Genomic DNA, 22,214 nt, shown 5'->3' with positions numbered 1-22,214 from the left:
AGACCCAACGCAGTCAAAAATAAATTAATTAATTTTAAAAAAAGAAAAAAAAGATCAACATGGACTTCCCTGGCGGTCCAGTGGTTAAGACTTTGACTTTCAGCGACTTCCCTGGTGGCACAGTGGTTAAGACTCTGCACTCCCAATGCAGGGGGCCCGGGTTTGATCCCTGGTCAGGGAACTAGATCCCCCATGCTGTAACTAAGGAGCCGGCAAGCTGCAACTAAGACCCGGCACAACAATGACGACAACAACAAAAACTTCGGCTTCCAGTGCAGGGGGTGTGGTTTTGATCCCTGGTCAGGGAGCTATGCCTCTCAGCCAAAAAACCAAAACATAAAACAGAAGCAATATTGTAACATATTCAATAAAGACTTTAAAAATGCTCCACTTCAAAAAAAAATCTTAAAAAAAAAAGAGAAAGAAAAGGATCGACAGACATTTCAGGAAATCCCGATAGGGTAACACAAAGATCAAACAGGGGAAAAACAAAAAGCAAAAAACCCTGAGAAAATAGAAGCAGCACGCGAGACAGAAAAAAATTCAAAAAATATATAATTAGGATCCCAAGAGATATTGTATCCATGAAATAAGGATGGGAGGCAATCAGGAAGCAATGTTCTAAGAATGAAAAAGCAGGGAGGAAGGGCTAATGTAAATGACCAACGGGAAAGCAGACCCCGCTGCTGAAAGGGTGGCATACAGGGCCGCTCAGCAGGCCAGGGCAGCCCTGGCCCAGAGGGGCCCGCGGCCTATGGGGCCAGGTAGCCAAGCAGTAGTACTGTGATATATGTTACCACAATTTCTTAAACGTTTTAAAAAATCTGAGGGCAGCCCTCTGATCACCCATTTCTTTCAAAGCAACAGCAATTATTCTGAGAAATTAAAATCACCACTGAAAAAACTACGTTATAGTTTATTGTGATCCTAATTCAATCCAAGGTGAGAGGTGAAATCATCTCTACTGTATTTTAAGTTTCTTAGGGGAGCACCACCTGAGGACAGGGACCACCTTTTTAAAAACGGATTCTGACATTCAGAGATTTCTGTTTCTCCATCCGTCATTTTAGGGTCATCTTGAATCACATGATCTAGAGGCAGGCTGGGTTGTTCCTGCTCTCTCACCCGCACCCCCCTCCCCCCTCCCCCCACGTCATCAGTGTGTCTGAGGACCTCTCCTGGTCATCTTCACTTCCGCAGAGAGGCCAGGTAGGTGTGCCAGAACAGAGCTGCCAAGTCGGCACAGAGCACCCGGAACTGCCGGAGAGAACACGGGCTGCAGCAAGAGCAGGGCCCTGGGCACACTCATCAGGCACCCACCCCCCAGGACAGAGCTCAGTCGCGGGTCAGTCACGCACCCACTGCCGTACCTGCTGAGCCTTTACTGCGTACAAGGCACTGTGATGGGGCCCAGCAGAGAGGGGTGAGGACAGTCCCTGCCTGATGGTGTTTACAGGACAGCAGGGAAAATACTCCTTCACTGAGCACTTCGGCTCCTGGCTCAGCCTCTCACCCCAGGACCAGTCATGCAGGTGGCCTCACCCGGCTCCTCCCTGACAACCCCACGACCTGCTCTTCACCCTAACCCATCCTATGCCACTACCCTGCTTCTATGATCTGACAGGCATACTCCCACCTGAAATCACCTGTAGTCAATTACTGGGTCTCCCAGGCACATAAGCTCCATGAAAGTAGCAGTCTGGTCTATCTCATTAGTTACTGTAGCCCCAGAGTCTAGAGCAGCAGGGCATACAGCAGGTGCTCAATACATATGTGTTGAATAAACTCCCTGCCCCTTAAGCATGCGCCGGCAACCACCTTTTAGGAAGGTCTCTAACCCCAGGCTTGCAGCACTGTCCCTACACTAGTCAGAAGGACTCCATTTTCCAGCCTCTCTACTTTCCCTGCCATAGACCCTTCCACATCCTCAGCCGGTCTGTCTTCTCATGTCTTTACTTCATCTTCTATATGCCTTAGAACCACAGTGCATAGCCCTGGTTTCCTTCCCTTCTTGTTCCTCAGATGCACTCCCTGGAAAAACCTAGATCCTCCTGCCTTCTCACCTGCCTCAGGCCCCAGGCCCCTGCACGTAAGTCTTCAGCCTCTCCTGGCTCCCCCGTCTCCAATCAGCTTCCTCTCCTATCCTCCGCAGCACCAAGGTGACCACTTCTTTACTCCCCTCAAAATACCCATCCCCCCAAGCCTCCCCACCCCTCCCCCTCCCAGAGGGAAGACAAGGTGTGGCCGGGGTCCCCAGTGAACAGTGACCTCCTCTCTCTGCTGTGCTCACAGGGGAGGCGAGCCTTCCACCTGAAGTGCCTCTCTGCTTACGCTGCAGTCCCACGCCCACCCCCGGCACTGGGGCAGCCTGGGGTGCCACCTGCATGCAGCGTGGCCACTCTTCTCCTAGCTGCAAAACCTTCTCCTCCCCTGGCCCACTGCTAACTGCCATTTTCCCCTCCGCTTCCCAACAGTCCGAGAGACTTTTTGAGACTTGTAGTTTATCTTCTACCTCCCCACCCACTCATCAGTTCTCAGCCATCTGGCTTCAGCCCCATCGAGCCACTGAAGCTGCTCTTGGGAAGGCCATTTTTAAAGCCAATGGAAACATTCCGATTTTTATTTTGATTTAACTTCCTGCAGCATCAGCTATTGCTGTCCATCGCTGCCTCTGGTTTTCTGCTACCCCTTGGGGGGTGTGTGTGTGATTACCAAGCCCGTCCCCTCCCTCTTCCCACCCTTGCAAGGTACCTCTTTCCCAAGGGGGCTCCTGCCCCAGGTCTCTTTCTCTCCTCTCCCTAAAGCAGGATGGAAATCAGCCTGTATGAGCTAGTTTCAGGTAGGTTACTTAAATGGTGTGCAGAAAAGGGTTAACACAGCAGGCCTGAGGCCTGGGAATCCCTGGAAAGGCCTGTTTGAGAGGCTGGTGCTCGGCTGGTGTCTGGGAACTTGGATTTCATGTGGGGTTCCTGCCTTTCCTCCCGGGGTGTAGGGAACTCTGGTGCAGGGGGCGGTGCCCATGTGTCCAGCCCCCATTAAACCCTGGGCAGAAACGCCACGTGCCTGCGTTTTGCGGGTGGGTGAGGGCTTGCTCTGTGTGGTCCTCAGGGGAGGGAGGGAGGGAGCACAGGATGCCAGCAATGGATTCCCAGGATCCAGCTGTGCATCCTGGCTGCGTGGCCCTCATAAACTTAGGCTGTGAGCCCGTCCACCCGGCAGTGGTCTTGGGACCCAGACACAGATGGGCTGTACTGCGTGTGGAGGCAGTGGACACCGGCAGGGCCTTCAGCAAACCGGAGGGCGGCCTCACCGCAGCCTGCCTGCGGCCTGCGGTCCCGCTTGCAGAGGTTCCCCACCCAGACGCTCCGACCCTCGGCTCAGAGCCCCTTGCCCCGCCCCGCTGTGGCCCTGACGTCCCTGCAGGGGAGGCTGCCCTCCCGCAGCTTCGTGGGCGCGGGCTGCAATCCAGCCCTAGAAAGCCGAGCGCTGCCCGGGAGGAAAGGGCGCAGCGTGGACGCCGCTTGGGAGGCCCCTCCTTCTATGTCACTTTGCCTGCCAGAATCCAGACCGGTAACGATTCCGGGCGAAGAGGAAAGCCCCAGGAGGAATCCGGAACGTGGGGTGACCCTGAGGCTCGAAAAGAAGGCAGGCGGGGGTGGGCTTTGGGGGAGCTCGAAGCCCCTCTCTGGCCCCGCGGTGCCGGGCTGGCCTTACTGGCAAAGGGACTTAGTTGACGTTAATAAACTGCACTGGAGTCCAGACTCGCCAGTTCATCTGCAGCGCCGGCCAGAATCCTCTCTTCATCTTCGCAGTGAAGGCGGCCGCGTCCTTCCCCTGGAGAGTGGGGAACGCAGGGGGAAACGCAGACCGTGAGCAATACCGGGGCCCCAAAGCCTGACACAGTGATTTCTTTAAAACTGCAGTTTGTTCCATTTATATGGACACAGCACACACGTGTGCTTGAGCAGCGGTGCAGCAAGGAGCTAACAATCCAGCAGGAAAATCATCAGAACAGCGCTCACACTGTGCGCGACCTTCGCCCAATGACCCCTGAGAGCTGAGCTGACGATGTGATTCACGCTGCTGGTCTGGGCACCAGAACTGCTCTGCTGATGGCTCAGCTGTCAATTCTTTCCAAAATCATCTCCAAAGCTGATGCATTTCCAATCGAAAGTTGTCAGGAGCTTTTAAAAAATGGACCCAGTAAATTGATTCTAATTGTCATCTGGAAGGATAAATGCATAAGAATAGCCATCTTGAAAAAGAATAAGAAAGGAAGGCTTACCTTACTAGAAATTTTTTAAAATGCTGTAAAATTATGGCAATTAAAAAGTCTAGTAGCAACAGCCCAAAACAAACCAAATCATGGAAATGTGGAAATGAATAGAATCCAGCAAAGAACAAAGAGCCCAGATAATGGCCTGTACACATGGGAATGAGAATATGATAAAGTTAACATTTTCCTATACTGGGGACTGTTCAATAAATGGTAACGAGACAGTTTGCTATCTAAGTGGAAAAAACTAAGACTGAAGTATATCTCTCACTATATTAAAAGCAAACACATAATACTAGAGGAAAGTATAGGAGAATATTTCTATTATCTTTGGGCCTATCAAAATGTACAAAAAAAAAATCACAAGAGTAGAAGAAGAAAATATAGGAGAATATTTCCATTATCTTCCTTTAAGGAAGCCTCCAAAGGAAAAGAATGACAGATTTGAATGCATGAATTTTTTAAACTCCTGTATGGAGAAAGCCACCATAACACCCTTTATTTATATAACTTATGCAAACAATTTAACTTTATATGAAGTTAAAAGACAAACACCTGGGACTTCCTGGTGGCACAGCGGTTAAGAATCCGCCTGCCAATGCAGGGGACACGGGTTCGAGCCCTGGCCCGGGAAGATCCCACATGCTGTGGAGCAACTAAGCCTGTGCACCACAACTACTGAGCCTGCGCTCTAGAGCACGCGAGCCACAACTACTGAAGCCCACGTGCCTAGAGCCCGTGCTCCGCAACAAGAGAAGCCCCTGCAATGAGAAGCCCACGCACCGCAACGAAGACTAGCCCTGCTCGCCGCAACTAGAGAAAGCCTGCGCGCAGCAATGAAGACCCAACGCAGCCAAAAGTAAATAAATTAATTAATTAAAATAAAAAAGTGTAGGGAAACAAACTTCACACAGAGGGAAAAGCCACAAGGGTTAGGAGCTCTCAAGAGTCACAAAACCTGTGTCTGAATCCTGACTCACGGACTCGTTACACGACCTCAGGCCAGTGTTTACCCTGCAAATAACTGAAGGCCTCAGCTTCCTCAACCGTCAGGTGGGGTTGATGTGAGGCTCAAAGACCTGAAGCACTGGATGCAGAGCTTGGAACAAGGCAAGTGCTCAATAAATGTCTGCTGATGCTATTATTCTGCACCACTGCAGGGAAGACAGAAAACGACAGCCTTTTTGGGACAACAATTCTAGGAATTAACCAAGCAGGAATCCTTACACAAAAGGGACAGGCATACGGTGGGTGGAACGGTCTGCAGTCTGTAACACAACGTCTGCATCACAGAATGCTGGATGCAGAAGTACCTGTAGTGTGTGTGCCGTGTGGATAGTGTGGTCCCACGTGTCTCATGATGTGGTGGGTACTTTATGCACTTTGGTAACATTTGCCATATACGTAGAGGCAAATTTTTGTTCTTTAATGGAAATATACTCCCTTCCTATTTGGAAGGGAAAAAAAAGGGAGAAACTGCTGTGGTACCCTCACTCCTAATATGGGCACCCTCTACTTTCTCCTACCTCTGATTTCCCAAGGACTTCCCAAATATTTCTTTTTACTATCAGGGATTTATTAGCAATCACAGTGAAGTTTAAACATCTTTTCTACTGCCCACCAGGGTCACTTTAGACAGCATGGGTGTTCTCCTTAACTAATAAGAACTTGAGGTGAGGTTTCAAAATAAAACCCAAGTGAGAAGCATTCACCTGCTGTGACTGGTTGAACGAATTACTTTCAGGGCAGAACATGACACGTCTCGGGCACGGAGGTGGAGAGGGGATGGTGAGGGAGCCAGTTAGTGGAGTGAGGTTGGGCAAACACACCTCCCAGGTCTTCCGTTGTGATGTTAAGTCTACACTGGTAAGTTGCCTCTTCAGAGCACTTGTGATGTCCAGACCCTGAGTGACCACAGGCTTCTGCAAGGCCACTAGGGGGCTGGAACTTCTGTGCCATGGATCTCTCTGGCAGTATGACAGACCAGTATATGTGCTTCTTTACTAACACATTCAGTGCTGAGACTTGCCAGCAGGTGTAAGGAGTGATAAGCATCACTGATACTCTGGGCTATAACTGTGACAATGGACGTGTGACAGCCCACTCTCTGGGACGGCCACCACAGGCCAACAGGTGCTGCTAATACGACTGTGCTTTGCTTCTGACGTTCACAGAGGACAATGTGAAACTTAAGTTTGAGTGTAAAGTTCACAGAGCCTCTGCATTCCAACCACAGCATCCCTGTCCAAAGAAGAGCTGGCCTGCATGAGTGCTATATGGCAGAGACCAACCTCCAGGGAGTTCACGATGAGGAAGAACGATGACAGGAAGGCGGGTGCGAAGAGGAGGTGGCCCAGCAGCAGCCTCGTGACGCCTGCCGAGGGGGCCTCGGGAGGGATCCAGTCCCCACGAAGAGGTGGAAGGAGTGACCCAGCGGCCCTGTGAAAAAGAACCTGAGGCCCGCGGTGGGGCTGAGCTGGACACACCCATCCTGGGGCCAGCTTCACCCCCAAACCCCAGACCCTAAACCCTGAGTCCCTCAGCACTGACCACACAGGTCTGTGTGGCCCTTCTAGAAAATACGCTTTCTATGACTCCTCTCCAAGCATTCTTTTTTGCCTCTGACAGACCAGGCTCGTTCCTGACCCCAGCTGTCACATGGCTGGCTCCTTCTCAACACGTTGGCTTGGAGAGTTCCTTCCGACTGTCCTGAATAATGAACCCACCACCATCCCAGCCACTCTCTACTCCAGGCCCTGTCTCATTTTCTTCAGAGCACTGATCACTGACTGTCATGGTCTCATTTGCTTAGTTATATAGTGCCCTCTCTTCACCCCTAGAAGGTAAACGCCACAAGACAGGGTCGCGTCTGTCTGTCCACTGCTGTGTCTGCAGTGCCTAGAACAGGGCCTGGCTCCGAGAAGGTGCTCGGTAAATAATGGGAGCACCCCTGGTGTCAGAACTTGTCATCAGTCTCTCTTGGATCATTATCAGGGCTGAAACCCGGTGCTGTGCACTGGCTTGTCTGTATCAGGATTATTCATTGCAAAGAGCACAGAGCACTCAGGAGAGAACTGAACCCAGCCACCATGTCTACAGGGAAAACAGACCTGAGGCCCCACAGAGTCCAGAATCAAAAGATGGGCGAGGGCCCAGGGGCCTCCCAGCTCGACAGTGAAGTCTTTAAACGAGCAGTTCTCCCGTCTTTCCCCACCCTTTCACAGAATGTTAAGTGGCCCAGGGCAGGGCTGCTCAGGAGGAAGAGAACGGAAGTCTTGAGGATGGAAGATTGTGATTGGATGACCTCCCAGGTGATTCTGATACACTCCCCCTCTCTGGGGGGATTAGGACTTTAAATATGTTATGGAAAAAGCTGAGATAACTCGAGTTAGCATGCTTACAAAATGTTATTTGTGAATTCTGAACTGAAAAAAATCACTCTTGTTGCAAAAGACTTCAAAATAATCCATCTATACAAACACTATTGTTGGCCAGAGAACTCAGGGTGGATTTAATAGGTAAAACTTCTGAATCTCTGTGCTTCTGCAATTCAAAAAGTGGTTCAGAAATGACAATTTTCAGGATACGTACGTATTTCTCTTCTGGATGTTTATGCTATGAAAATAACAACAGAACCTAACTGGCCATATTCGAGTCTGTTTTCCTCTTTCAGGGTCTTTGGGTCTTGAAGTCTGATTTTAGGTTCAGGTGACCTATCTGCTCTCAGGTTTCTCAGCCCAATTACAATGGCCACCCTCACCCATGCAATTCAAAACAAAAACCAAATGAAACTATAAAATAAGTGAAGCTAATGTTATCCACCATTCTGACTTTCTCCCATGATGACTTCGATGCTTCTTAAAAAACTTTTTCTGAGGTAGCTAATTCCAGGTCTTGATATCCTAGCTTTGTCACACTTAGCCTGTTACGGGGTAAACCAGCCCCTTTATGGAACTCACCTGTAAATGGCATATCTGAGAGGCCCTCTGACATCTAGCTTTTGAGAGCAGTCTTCTTTTTCCTGATTCTTCTCAATCAACTGGGCCAGGAAGTTCCCAAGTGCTGACAAAATGCCACTGTGGACAGAGAGGTATTCAGAAAACGTGCAGGAGGGCATCTGTTCTTGCACGTAATTAGCATGGCGGTTCTAAGAACATGCTGGGGATGGGTAGAGATGAACCCTTATCAGAGCAGCCGAAATGTGAGGTCCCTACATGAAAAGGTGGAGATGGCAGAATTTAATACACACACACAGGAGCACAGTAAGATTTCCATCTGGTGGGTGGTATCAGTGTCATATCCTGATTGTGATGTTATCCTATAATTTTGCAAAAGGTTACCATGTGTGGTTATAAAAGGGCAACAGGAGGGATCCTTATGATGAAACTTTTCTGTATTTTGACTATGGTGGTGGATACACAAACCTATACATGTGATAAAACTGCATGGAATTAAACACACAGTCACTCATGGACGAGTACAAGAAAAGCTGGGGGAATCTGAATATGACCTATGGGCTGTATCCATGCCAGTGTCCTTGTTGGGATACTGTACTACAGTTTCACAGAATGTTGCCAATGAGGAAAACTGGGAAAAGTATACAAGGGATCTCCCTGTATTATTTCTTACAACTGTATGTGAATCTACAATTATCACAATAAAATTTTCAAATAAAAAGGTCGAGACAGGCCCAGTTGCTCAAAGGCTTGGTCTACAGCTGCGTTCTGAGAAGCTCGCTAAGCTATAAAATCCAAAATTCTTAGAAGGGACAGTAAGGAGCCTCTTGATCTGGTCCTTGGCTACTTCTTTCTCATCGTCCCCCTTGCTCACTGTTCATGTTCTCCAGGGACACAGACCCACCTTCCACTCCACCATTACTAGCTAGCTCCTCCCTCAGGACCTCTGCACCCGCTGTTTAAATGTCACCTCCTCAGATAAAAACTGCCCTGACCACTTTATCTGTGTTATACATTTATCTGCTTTTTGTCTAGTTCTTTACTAGAATACAAGCTCCGTCAGGGTAGGAACTTACTTACCTTAATCACCGCTAATGCTCCCCACACAGGAAGCAGCTGTGCACAAGTATGAACGGCTAAATTAATAAAAGGGGACAAACTTATAAAGTCGACTAATTGAAAGTAATGAAGGGGGGATGTCTCACAAAAAGCTCAGTACTCCAAATCAAAGGGCCGACCTAACCGAGCACCGAGAGCGCTGTGTCGGCTTTCTCCCACATGCAAAGCTGCCAAAGAAAACAAGCCTTAACACCTCCCACCCCGTCCAGGCTTCCCGCGCACTTCCTAAAGGCGTTCACCTCAACCCATTCTAGTTCATTCTAGTGCTCAAAACAAGAGCAGGTACTAACAAGCCGGAAGGTAGCAGCGGACGCCGCGCAGGCTGGCGGGTGACAGACTTCTCCCCCGGGGCCCCATTCACCCCGGACGGCCGTCACCTCCGGGGCAGAGGGGCTGGAGGCCCCGAGGTCTGCAGGGTCCTTCGGCTCGTGCACTCCTTTAGTCTGGTCCCTGGGTCCACATTTTAGGGTGTCTAAGAGTTACGGTTCGGAACCGAATATACAGTACGGCACGTGCTGAGCTTTCTGGTTAATTTAAGGCCTCTGGAGGGTCGTTTTGACGCACCAGATTTTGCCTTTCACGCTCAAACCCCCACGTTGGATGCACCTATGGGGCTGCGTCACCGGGCCGTCCAAGCTCCGGCCCCCCGCCCAGGCCCGTCCCCTCCGCCGCCGCTCCGCGCCGACCTAGTGGTCGCCTTGGTGAGCACCGGGTAGAGCCGCAGGAGGCGCAGGTACTGGGCGAGCGCCCGCCGCGGGAATGCCCCGACGTCGGCCTCGGCCCTCAGCTTCGACGCCGCCGGCGCCATCGCCTTCCCGGCGCAGCGCGGGCCGGGGACATCGACCCCACTGGGCTCCGGGTGCGGGGCAGGGGGCTGGGACGGCCGGACATTTCCCGCCCCGCCGCGAGCCGCAGGGGCCCACGGGACACACCCCTCGGCGCGCCGCGTGAGCACCCGCGCACCTTTCCGGGAGTTCCTAACGGGCCATCTCCGCCTCGGGCGCCGGCGGCGATTGGAGCTCGGCGGGGCGGGGCGCATCGAACCTTCTGATTGGGCGATGGTGTGCTTCCGGTCTCTCGCGAGAGTTGGTGGGAGCGCGCCAAATTTTTACGGGGAAGCTGCGGCGGAGGAGTTGGCGCCAGCTCGAAGCTATGGTTCTGAGGAACAGCGGGCGGCGGCGCGCGGAGCCGGGCTCGGACGGCGAGGCCAGCCGGTGAGGGGGGGGGGCCCGGCCTCCCGGGCGGGGGGCGGGCGGCACGGGAGAGCGCCTGGGGCGCTCCCCACGGCCGCCCGACGTGGGCTCCGGATTAAGAGTCAGGCGTCTCTCCGCCGCCGCCCCTCGTCCCGGTGGTGCCGCCTTGTCGGCGCCGTGTCCGGGGCCCTCGGCGAGCGGCCTGGCGGCGGCTCAGCGGAGACTATGCGTCTCTGGGACGGGGCCGTGGGGAGGGACGCGCCGGAGCGGGGCTCGTGCGGGGCTGCGTTGCGGGTGCGTTCTCCTCGGGGGAGAAGCCCGGGGCCACGCCAGGAGCGCGCCGAGGCCGTGTAGCCTAACCTGGGGTCGGCGCCCAAGTCCCGGGCGCGCGCTGTGGTCGGCGCGTTGTGTGCTCGAGTCGCGGCGGTGGAGGCGCGCAGCGTCGGCCTCCCGGTCCCGCCCGCTGCCTGGCGCGGGCCCGGCGGCCCTGAGCGCGGTGTGGCGCCGCTGCCGAATAGGAAGAGCCGCTGTGGACTTTGGGCGCAGCGCTCGGACAGTGTCGGTCCTGTCGTAAGCGGTCAGTAGCGGTGGTTGTCTTTATTACGGTTGCCTCCGTCGTCGTTTGTACTATCACGGGGTTAAAAGTGAGTTATGCGGCTCCTGAGAAAAGTTTTGAGAGGCGGTGTGGTCCAAGTGAGCAGTTTTCGAGTCCACTTAATCCAACACTTGATGCCAAGATAGAACCCAGGGTATTTGGAGGAACGTATTACTAGTACAGAGCGCCGCACGCCCGGGAGCAATTCTCTGTAAGTAGCACTTCATTCAGTCTTGACTGGGTAAAGATCTGGGCCTCAGACTGAAGTTACCTGTGTTCTCTAGCAGGGCCTGGAATACAGTTTTTCTGCGGTTTTGACTGAAGGTGGATCCAGAGATTTTAAAGCCATACCGTGCGGTGGTGTGTTGGTTTCCCACTGCTGCTGTAACAGACGACCACTTAGTGGCTTACACTGTACCAGTGTATTCTCAGGTCCGAAGTTCTAAAACTCAAGATGGGGCAGGGCTTCTTTCGTTCTGAAGGCTTGAGGGGAGAATCTGTTCTCTTGCCCTTTGTAGTTCGTAGAGGCTTCTTCCTCCACCTTCAAAAGCAACACTGTCGGATCTCCAGTCTCTCGCTCTGATTTCTGGCTCCCTCGCGTAAGGACCCTTTATGATTGCAGTGGGCCCATCCAGGTGATCCCCATCTCAAATTCCTGAACGTAGTCACACCTGCAGACTCCCTTTTGTCATGTAGGATAACACAGGTTCCTTGCATTAGGACATAGATGTCTGAGGGGGGAGGGTTGTCAAGTGTCCTGCCTACAACAGGTGGCTGTAATCTTTTGTGAAAAATAAGGATCCTAATCTTGAAATAGGTCATTCTGTTCTTCAGGTGGAGGTGATAGACCCAAGGACTACCTTCAGGCAAAGGAGTTTTTCTTAAGCAACTCTCTGACCACTTTTGTTTATAAGTTAATAACTAGTGAAATGTGTTACAGTAATTGAAGACATGAATTCTGCACAGGCTTAGTTCAGATCTTTTTTTTCTCTTTAATCTGGTCTCTATTTTGTATATTTAGTTTTCTTAGACTGCTTCCTTTCTTGGATTGCACATACGTATTTTTCTCTGCTCACTGGTTTATAAAGTAGCTCATTTATTTACATTAAGACAAAAAGGCAGGACTTCCCTGGTGGTGCAATGGTTAAGAATCCGCCTGCCAACGCAGGGGACACGGGTTCGAGCCCTGGTCCGGGAAGATCCCACATGTCGCGGAGCAACTGAGCCTGTGCACCACAACTACTGAGCCTGTGCTCTAGAGCCCGTGAGCCACAACTACTGAGCCCTCGTGCCACAACTACTGAAGCCCGCGCAGCTAGAGCCCATGCTCCACACAAGAGAAGCCACCGCAATGAGAAGCCCTTGCTTGCCGCAACTAGAGAAAGCAATGAAGCAATGAAGCACAGCAATGAAGACCCAATGCAACCAAAAATAAATAAAATAAAAAAAAGACAAAAAGGCAAGGGATATCGATTCTTAGCTGTACATTTTTGAGGAGTGCAGAATATAGTTGGCTTAGCTAATAAATAGGCCTTCTGCCAAAAATATATAGGATCCAGAATCTCAGAACTGCAGTTTAAAGAAGAGACTAGCTTTTTTTTGGGGGGGGGGGGGGGCGGGGTTGGGTCTTTGTTGCTGCACGTGGGCTTTTCTAGTTGCAGAGAGCGGGGGCTACTCTTCGTTGCAGTGCACGGGCTTCTCATTGCGGTGGCTTCTTTTGTTGCGGAGCACGGGCTTTAGGCACGTGGGCTTCAGTAGTCGTGGCACGAGGGCTCAGTAGTTGTGGTGCACAGGCTTAATTGCTCCGCGGCACGTGGGATCTTCCCGGACCAGGGCTTGCACTGGTGTCCCCTGCCTTAGCAGGCCGATTCTTAACCACTGCTCCACCAGGGAAGCCCTAGCATTTGTGTTTTAAGTTGGGATGCTAATAAAATAATTGTTCTGTTTTGAAGATAGATAAGCCATAATTACTCTGGTCGATCTAGATGGGATCACACCTGTGGAGTTAAAGATTGTGAACAATTTGGGATCATCCCAGCCTCTGGAATCAGAACAGTTTTGGATAGTTCTGTTGGTGGAAAGTCTTCGTCAAGTACTTAATTTAAGGTTTATGATCAAATCTGTATGAAGAGTTATTTACAAAATCCTAACCAGAGAAAGGCTTGGGAAGTTTGAAGCAGATGTACTGAGCTGAGAAGTGATTTCCCTTCTCAGTTGAGATAGTTCCTCTCACACAGAACAATATTATATCCCCACTTTTATCCATATGTGGTTCTACTGACATCTAGACTCAGGCGTCCCAGAAGATACATCGTGTTTTTAAGGTACACTTTATTCTGCCACAACAGGTGAGTTTCTGTAACCCCAGTTTGCTCATATGTAGTTGGTAAACAGGAGAATATCAGTAACATGTGGAGATTATATTGGTTCATTTGCAATTTTCTCTAGGCAAGGGGGTTGGAATCCGCAGTAGGGAAGGAAAGAGCTCTTGGTTGGAGTGTTGCACAGACATGTGCACTGTTGGCTCTGTTTGAAGAAAATTTCATCTGAGTGCCTGCACCAGGGCCTCCCTCCCATCTCGGGTGGCAGGCTACACTTTTCTCCTGTGCTCAGCAGTCATAAACCAGGACCTCTCCTCTCATGTTGTGCATTTAAAACAAACAGCTCTTTAAAAACGTGGTTAATGACTTTGCTGTGTAGAAATTAAAGCTACCTTACAATGTTTATAAACCAGGTAAAGAGAAAACGGCCTAGGTGGGTCACTGCTGTCTCTATACACTCAGGCACTGCGGACCTCCTTGCTGCACTTTGCTAGTGTGAAATGCGCTTTCCCAGATGTGCTGTAGCCACCTCAGTGTGTGTAGGAGTACTGTGCTTTATTTACATGTGCCTTGCACAGGGTAGTACCTGAAAAGTGTTCAGTCAATATTTTTCCAACTCAAATTACACGACTTGAAAACAGATGAATTAGTTCATTCAAGTTATTTCAAATAACTCTGACATTACAGAATTTTACCTTGTAGATGACAAAAAACAGATATTCCCCTCTGTTTCTATTGATCTTCAGTAAATATCACACATACTATATCAAGCACCCACTCAGCTACAAAAAATCCTATCCTCACATCATGTGCATCATGTGATTTAATCATCACTGCTCCTTTTTGGTAGAACTAGACTCCCCTCCATTGGTCATTCATTTTTTCATACATAATACTGTGCTGCCAACTTGGCACTTTTCAAAGTGCTTTTACATTCATTGTCTCTAATGCTCATGAAAATCCTGTGTGGTAGCTACCGTTGATTGCATTTTCCAAGAAACAAACTAAATTTGGGAACTAACATTTAAAAAATAAAGAAACAACTTTTTATTTTGACATAGTGGTAGATTCTTATGCAGATGTAAGAAATTACACAGAGATCCCTTAACCCCGTTTCCCCCAGTGGTAACATCTGATGTAGCTAGAGTGCAATGTCACAACCAGAAAATTGCCGTGACACAACAATGCTTGCACACTTATCTATGTGTGTGCGTATTTAGTTTTGTGCGCTTTGTGTATTCATGACCACCACCACCACAGTCAAGACGCAGAACAGTTCTGTCCCAAGGATCCCTCGTGCTACCTTCTTATAGCCACGGCCACCTCCCTTCCCCCATTCGTGGCAGCTACTAATCTGTTCTCCATCTCTAACTGTTATTTTAAGAATGCTGAATAAGTGGAATAAAATATGCAATTTTGGGGAGTTGGCTTTTTCACTCAGCATAATTCCCTTGGGACCCATCCAGGTTATTGCATGTATCAATAAGTTTGTTATCAATGAATTGTATTCCATGGGAAGGATAAAACATGGGTTAAATATTCACCTGTTGAAGAATATCTGGGTTGTTTCGGCTTTTTGTCTGTAATGAACAAAGCTGCAGTGAACATTCACATGCAAGTTTTTGGTATGAGCACGACTTTTCTCTGGGATAAAAGCCCAGGATTGCAGTACTGGACTTTGTGCATTTTTAATATCCCATGAGGCAGCAGTGTCCAGCCAAGATTGTTGTTTTTATTAGTGTTCTGGTTGCACAGGTAAACAAGTTTTGAGGGTTCTGTCCCAGTCATCTTTTTCCTGAGACCTGTTATCTTAATGAGCTATTTTGCCAAATGTGAGGTTTTTCAGGGATGCTCCTACCATGTCACAAACGAAATTCTTACACTAGGCAGACTGAGGGCTGCGGGAGTAGATAGTGTCATGATCAGCGGAGACCGGATTTCTCTCCTTTCACTCAGGGACGATGGCCCCTCTACCTCTGTCTCGGCACTCAAGCGCCTGGAGCGCAGTCAATGGACAGATAAGATGGATCTGCGGTTTGGTTTTGAGAGACTCAAGGAGCCTGGTGAGAAGACAGGCTGGCTTATCAACATGCACCCTGTAAGCACCTGTGCTTTTCCTCCATCTTCCTCCTTCCATTCAGGAGGGTGGCTGCACCCCTTGTGGCATAGCCCTTGTCTGAAGAGTAGGTGACCCCCAGCGGGAACCTGTTGTCTGGGCAATACAGGTAGAGATGGGATTGTTCGTAGCTCTCCTGCTTTCCTCTCTAACTTCTTTGGGTCATAAAGAGGCCACTGGGAAGACTGAGGTAAGGGGCATCCCTGTTACCCATAAGAATAAAGCTTTCAAAGATGAGGGGGGAACAGAGAAATTCCCATTTGGAGGCTGTTATGATGCGGTTCTTGTGAATGGGGCCAGTAGTGTTTATGCAAAAGGGTAGAGAAAGATTTTGTTTTTAAAGTGCTCAGTTTCCCAGAGAAGGAGGAAAAGGCTCTTGTGCTGTGTAGAGGATAACTTTGTGCCCATGTTGACTGCTTCTCTTGTAGACGGAGATTTTAGATGAAGATAAACGCTTAGTTAGTGCAGTGGATTACTACTTTATTCAAGATGATGGGAGCAGATTTAAGGTAAGCCCTTGACATCCAAGAAGCTAACAACCACTCAGTAATGAGGCATAGCTGGGCTCAAAATGGCAAGTGTCCTTTTAGCTCTGCAACTGTGAGGAGAAGAATTGGGAGGCTTGCGGTGTGCAGCTTCCTGAAGCCCTTTAGGGACATGGGCCCCTTGGAGCCACATTAGTCACCACTTAAGTTGTCCTAAGAGAAGCTAGCTCAGAAAGACTGAAAGATGAGCAGCATTGTGTCTCTTAGACTCTTGCCCCTGTGATATGTGCAGGTCCTAATTTTCTATTGCACTGTCTCTCTTAAGATATGTCAAGGTCAAGGATGCATTGGATCTAGGCTAGGCTATATCACGGGTATAACAGCAAACAGCCTGTCTTCATTTTTCTTCCTTTTTTCTTTCTCATCACCCCCCTGGATGGGTGTGACTCTTGCAGGTGGCCTTGCCCTATAAGCCATATTTCTACATTGCAACCAGAAAGGTAAGTCTGTGGTTCATGGCATCAGGTCAAACGACCTGTGCCTCGTTTTGTGGGGGGATTTAAAACTGGAAATAAAGAGGCTTCAAGAGAAATAAACAAGGAAGGAAATAGATTTTACTAATGGGAAGTCCTTTCATTCTGATCCTGATTTAGGGTTGTGAGCGAGAAGTTTCGTCTTTTCTCTCTAAGAAGTTTCAGGGTAAAATTGCTAAAGTAGAGACTGTCCCTAAAGAGGATCTGGACTTGGTGAGTATCACCCAGCCCTTTCAGGGTAAGTGAGGCCGGGTCCACCCTGCCCATGGGGTGAGATGGGAAGAGGACAAGTTCCACACCTGTGGGACAGTATAGATGATGGGCTTTGGTGACTGTCCCTGTATCCTCTTAGAGAACTCTAGTGGCATAGTTGGTGCCACATGCAGAGTTGAACAAGGTGCTTTGGAGTTGCCAACTCTTCAAATCATTTATTTACCTTTGAATCGTCTCGCCTTATTTCCTCTCCCCAATGTAGTATTTTTTTTCTCTTTGAATTCATGAGCACCATCTCTTCACTCTGTAGCCAAATCACTTGGTTGGGTTGAAACGAAATTACATTAAGCTGTCCTTCAACACCGTGGAGGACCTTGTCAAAGTGAGGAAGGAGATCTCCCCTGCTGTGAAGAAAAACCGGGAACAGGGCCACACCAGTGATGCCTATACGGCTATGCTCACCAGGTAAGCTTCATTCACATAAGCAGAGCAGCCAGTCAGTCCACAAGGACTGTTTCCCATTTTTCCTACGTTTACAAGATGGGTAGGAGGTGGGAAAACTCAGCAATAAAATTACCTTAATGATTGGCTCCATTCAATGTGGAAACACTTTTGAGCAATTAGGTAGACTTGGTACGCGGGCCTCTCACTGTTGTGGCCTCTCCCGTTGCGGAGCACAGCCTCCGGACGCGCAGGCTCAGCGGCCATGGCTCATGGGCCCAGCCTCTCCGTGGCATGTGGGATCTTCCCGGACCGGGGCATGAACCCGTGTCCCCTGCATCGGCAGGCGGACTCTCAACCACTGCGCCACCAGGGAAGCCCTGGTAGACTTTCTTATATGTTCCCTTTGTGTTAAATAAATGGTGGATTCCCAGGCTGTATTTTAGATGTCCCTTTTTTCTTACATAGAGGGTAGATTTGTGGCTCCAAATTTAGTTGCTGTAACAGTAGACATTTTAGATTTCTAATCCCACCATCTTAACACAGTCTGTTTTCATGGTTTTTAGTAAGTGTTAAGATGTCTGCAATTTTTATTAAATACCTATATTTACATAGCACATCTTCTCCAGAGATCCCTGGGTATTATACAGAGAAATTTAAATATAGGACAACAAACACTGTTCATTAAATATTTAGACAGCAACAGTAATAAGAAACAGGGTAAGAGATTAAGAAGAAATCTTGGCTAATTAAAAGTTATGATGACTTCCACATACAGATGGCCAACAGGCGCATGAAAAGATGCTCAACATCTCTATTAGGGAAATGCAAAGCAAAACTACAGTGAGGTACCACCTCACACTAGTCAGAATGGCCATCATTAAAAAGTCTACAGGGCTTCCCTGGTGGCGCAGTGGTTGAGAGTCCGCCTGCCGATGCAGGGGACATGGGTTCGTGCCCTGGTCCGGGAAGATCCCACATGCCGCGGAGCGGCTGGGCCCATGAGCCATGGCCACTGAGCCTGCGCGTCCGGAGCCTGTGCTCCGCAACGGGAGAGGCCACAACAGTGAGAGGCCCGCGTACTGCAAAACAAACAAACAAACAAAAAAAACTACAAATAACAAATGCTGGAGAGAGTGTGGAGAAAAGGGAACCCTCCTACCCTGTCGGTAGGAATGTAAATTGGTGCAGTCATTATGGAGAACAGTATGGAGTTTCCTCAAAAAACTAAAAAATAGAGTGCCATATGACTCAGCTATCCCACTCCTGGGCATATATCCGGACAAAACCATAATTCCAAAAGATACATGCACTCCTATGTTCATAGCTGCATTATTCACAATGGCCAAGACATGGAAACAACCTAAATGTCCATCGACAGATGAATGGATAAAGAAGATGTGGTACATATATACAGTGGAATACAACTCAGCCATAAAAAAGAATAGAATAATGCCATTTGCAGCAGCATGGATGGACTTAGAGATTATCATACTAAGCGAAGTAAGTCAGAAAGGGAAAGAAAATACTATATATCACTTATAATCTAAAATATGACACAAATGAACTTATCTACGAAACAAAAACAGACTCATGGACATACAGAACAGACTTGTGGTTGCCAAGGGGGAGGTGGGGGGGAGGGATGGATTGGGAGATTGGGGTTAGCAGATGCAAACTATTATATATAGAATGGATAAACAATAAGGCCTACTGTATAGCATAGGGAACTATATTTAATACCCTGTGGTAAACAATAATGGAAAAGAATTTTTAAAAGAATGTTTATATATGTATAACTGAATCATTTTGCTGTACAGCAGAAATTAACACAACATTGTAAATCAGCTCTACTTCAATTTTTAAAAAAGGCACACAGAAAGTTAAGATGACTTCAGAAGAACTAATTGTATCCTCTGACAAAAGTTGATCAGTTTGGGACCCTGAACATTTCTGCACACTACCCCCCCACAGTGGCCCATTAATTATTTTTCAGAATATTGCAAGTTGTAACCAGAGACCGAGTCCCCAGAGGCCTGCCTTCTCTAAAACCCATTGCCTTTCTTTCCCCCCTTAATAGTCCATTCGGTATTTGAAAGCTTAGTGGGCTAATATTGGAGTGAATATTCTATAGTGACAATGATTCCCTCTTTGATATGGTAAGAATAATTATGATACAGAAATAGTCACTGTTTACCTGTCACTTCACCATGCCTACAGCTTTGTGGCTAGTACCTCATGACGCTCTTGCAGGGTGGGCCTGTTACTGTCATCCTCGTTTTCTTGATGAAGAAATAAGCTCAGTGAGGGTGGGTCACATCTGTAGACATGCCTCCCAAGTAACAGTTTCCTTTCTTTGCTCTTTTAAATGGGGTGTAACTATAAAATGTCCTATAAAATGAACGTCCTATAAAATGAATGTCCTAAGTATACTGAATTTCCTTGTGTCTGAGGCCTGCTGCTTGGTGGGGTGGGGTTCATCCAAGGTCATTCCTTACGAAGGGCCTGTCCTGATCATCTCAGCCACCTTGTAAAACTTTAGTGTTTTCATTGTATGGACACTGGTCTTCCCCCCTGCAGCCCCTAGCGGAGCATAGTTGAAAAAGCTGCTGTCTTTATTTCGCAGTGTTCTACAAGGGGGCAGTGTGATTACTGACGAAGAGGAAGCCTCTAAGAAGATTTCTAACCAATTGGACAACATTGTGGACATGCGAGAGTACGATGTGCCCTACCACATCCGCCTCTCCATTGACCTGAAGATCCATGTGGTGAGTGGGCTATTGCATGTGGGCAGTTCCTGATAGCCAGGAGGTGATACTGAAGGATAGATCCATAGAGTTGACTTCCTTGGACAGACGTAGAAGTCTTTAGTTAATGCACCACACGTCCTGCAGGCTCACTGGTACAACATCCGGTACCGAGGAAGTGCCTTTCCAGTGGAAATTGCCCGCCGCGATGACCTTGTTGAACGACCCGTAAGTACTACTTGCATTTCTTCCATCTTAAACTTTCCAGTTGTTTTTGGAGAGTGAATTCTGCGCTGAAAGGTGAATTTGATTCAAAGGTTTGTTTGCTTCTTTTTCCTCAGATACCTTCTTAAAAGAATTATGGGGTAGTTGTTTTTTTCATCAGTTTCTGACCTGACAGTATAATTTGACTTTGCACACAGACATCACGTGACGTCAGTATTTGAGCTAGGCTGGATCGGAACATTTGAGGGAAAGCTCTGACTTCCATTTTGGGTGGTTAATAGTAAAGTGATATGTTGAAAAGTGGATTCATAACTGGTTTGGGGACAGCTTTGTGATCTTGGGAAAGTCTATACTCTGTTTTCTCACATCCAAAATGAAGTTGTCAGTTCTGTATCATAATCTCCTGTCAGGGTTGCCATAAAGGACAAAATGAGTGATGCATTTTAAAGAGCTTTGAGACTCAGGTGTTCTGTAATTCTAGACTTTTCCTGTGAACAGCTACTCTAGCATTTTTTCATATGTTTAAGTTTTCACATCCTCATGGTATTCTGGACATAGGTCATTCATCCCCAAGATGCCAGTCCCACTTCCTCCTGAACCTTTCCCGGCAGCAGCTTGACTCTTACTTTTAGTAACTGGCAGTAGAGGTGGAGGTGGTGGGTGTCAAGAGGACCACAGGGTCTCCAGAGCTCAGCTTGGTTTGTGGCCGACTTAATGCTACATTTTGTCCCTTCAGGACCCTGTGGTTTTAGCATTTGACATTGAGACGACCAAACTGCCCCTCAAGTTTCCCGATGCTGAGACTGATCAGATTATGATGATTTCCTATATGATTGATGGTCAGGTGAGTGGTGCCTTCTGGGATGTAAGCTCTCTGTGAACAAGGACCATAGCTGGTCCCCAAACCAGAACAGTGTCCACCCTTGGTTAGTACTTTTTTTGTGAATAATGAGTGAGTGGAGTCCACAGAACCTATTCTAACATCCAGCCACGCCCTGCCTTCCAGGCAAATCTGAGGATTAGGTAGAGTGTCTCTTCTTGGGAAAGCCAGGGCGCTTCAAGCTGCGGCAGAGATTTTGTAGCGAGAGTCTCTGGGCTGCGTGTGAGAGGTGTGTCTTTGGCTTTGTGTCTCTAACTCATACTGACTGCTAATGAACTTCCCAGGGCTACCTCATCACCAACAGGGAGATCGTCTCAGAAGATATAGAAGATTTCGAGTTCACCCCCAAGCCAGAATATGAAGGGCCCTTCTATGTCTTCAATGCGCCTGATGAGGTAGAGGTGTCACTTGGGAAACTGCCTGATGTTTGGGGTAGAGTGGGAAGGGGAGGCAGGCCTGGTGACCCTCTTAGGCCTCAGCATTCCTCTAATCATAGCAGCAGCTGGACTCAGTCCCCAGTGGTTGGTCCTCGTTCACCTGGAGGCCCTGTTGGGTTGGAAATAACAGGCTCACGTGAGGTTGCTGCTCCTCAGCTTTGGAGAGCTGCCTGGAAATCGCTTGAAGGAGAGTAAAAGCAACCCTCTGACTGCTAAGATTTGTTGAATTCAGGTTCATCTAATCCAAAGATGGTTCGAACACATCCAGGAGACCAAACCCAACATCATGGTCACCTATAATGGGGACTTTTTTGACTGGTGAGTCAGAACGGGGGTGGGGGGTGGGGGGGGAGGAGCACCGCTGGGTGGCGCGGGCGGGCTCCGCACTGTGATTGAGAGGAGCTCGCGTGAGGCGTCCCCTGGGGGCAGTCTTCCCGGTCTCTTAGGAATTAGAGACTCACTGCCCCACGTGCTTGTCCATCCTCTTGTCATTAGGCCGTTTGTGGAGGCCAGAGCAGCGGTCCATGGACTGAGCATGTACCAGGAGGTTGGGTTCCAGAAGGACAGCCAGGGGGAGTACAAAGCACCCCAGTGCATCCACATGGACTGTCTCAGGTAGGCCCCACAGCTCACCTGGCAGCTGGTCACAGTGTCTCATGAGGGCTTCCTGTGAGTGA

General features: G+C 48.8%; 2 protein-coding genes across 5 annotated transcripts in view; one reads left to right on the top strand and one right to left on the bottom strand.

Annotated features, from left to right (window-relative positions):
- Positions 1-896: 896 nt before the first annotated feature.
- On the bottom strand, positions 897-10,345 carry PXMP2 (peroxisomal membrane protein 2). The gene is given in 6 exon segments (XM_027125220.1): positions 897-1,257; positions 3,715-3,834; positions 6,568-6,683; positions 6,686-6,729; positions 8,236-8,352; positions 10,038-10,345. Coding segments are annotated over 6 exon segments (588 nt in total). The 5' UTR covers positions 10,160-10,345; the 3' UTR covers positions 897-1,188.
- A 113-nt stretch (positions 10,346-10,458) lies between these two features.
- The window catches only part of POLE (DNA polymerase epsilon, catalytic subunit), a 55,309-nt gene continuing 43,553 nt past the window's right edge, over positions 10,459-22,214 (top strand). For 2 of the 4 annotated variants that reach the window (XM_027125191.1, XM_027125194.1), the window contains exons 1-12: positions 10,459-10,565; positions 15,417-15,558; positions 16,005-16,085; positions 16,517-16,561; positions 16,715-16,807; positions 17,118-17,272; positions 19,875-20,016; positions 20,143-20,223; positions 20,957-21,064; positions 21,385-21,495; positions 21,770-21,855; positions 22,033-22,152. In XM_027125191.1, coding sequence (XP_026980992.1) covers positions 10,504-10,565; positions 15,417-15,558; positions 16,005-16,085; positions 16,517-16,561; positions 16,715-16,807; positions 17,118-17,272; positions 19,875-20,016; positions 20,143-20,223; positions 20,957-21,064; positions 21,385-21,495; positions 21,770-21,855; positions 22,033-22,152 — 1,226 coding nt within the window. In that variant the 5' untranslated portion in view covers positions 10,459-10,503. Of the gene's footprint in view, positions 10,566-10,659; positions 11,351-15,416; positions 15,559-16,004; positions 16,086-16,516; positions 16,562-16,714; positions 16,808-17,117; positions 17,273-19,874; positions 20,017-20,142; positions 20,224-20,956; positions 21,065-21,384; positions 21,496-21,769; positions 21,856-22,032; positions 22,153-22,214 lie in introns of those variants that run through there. The other 2 variants (XM_027125192.1, XM_027125193.1) reach the window with 2 other exon arrangements.

This window comes from Aethalodelphis obliquidens, unplaced genomic scaffold, assembly GCF_003676395.1.
Source record: "Aethalodelphis obliquidens isolate GAN/ISIS:26980383/991018 unplaced genomic scaffold, ASM367639v1 scaffold28, whole genome shotgun sequence".
NCBI classification, from domain to species: domain Eukaryota; kingdom Metazoa; phylum Chordata; class Mammalia; order Artiodactyla; family Delphinidae; genus Aethalodelphis; species Aethalodelphis obliquidens.
Note: the sequence above shows the minus strand (reverse complement) of the source record. Positions and strands in the feature narration are given on the sequence as shown.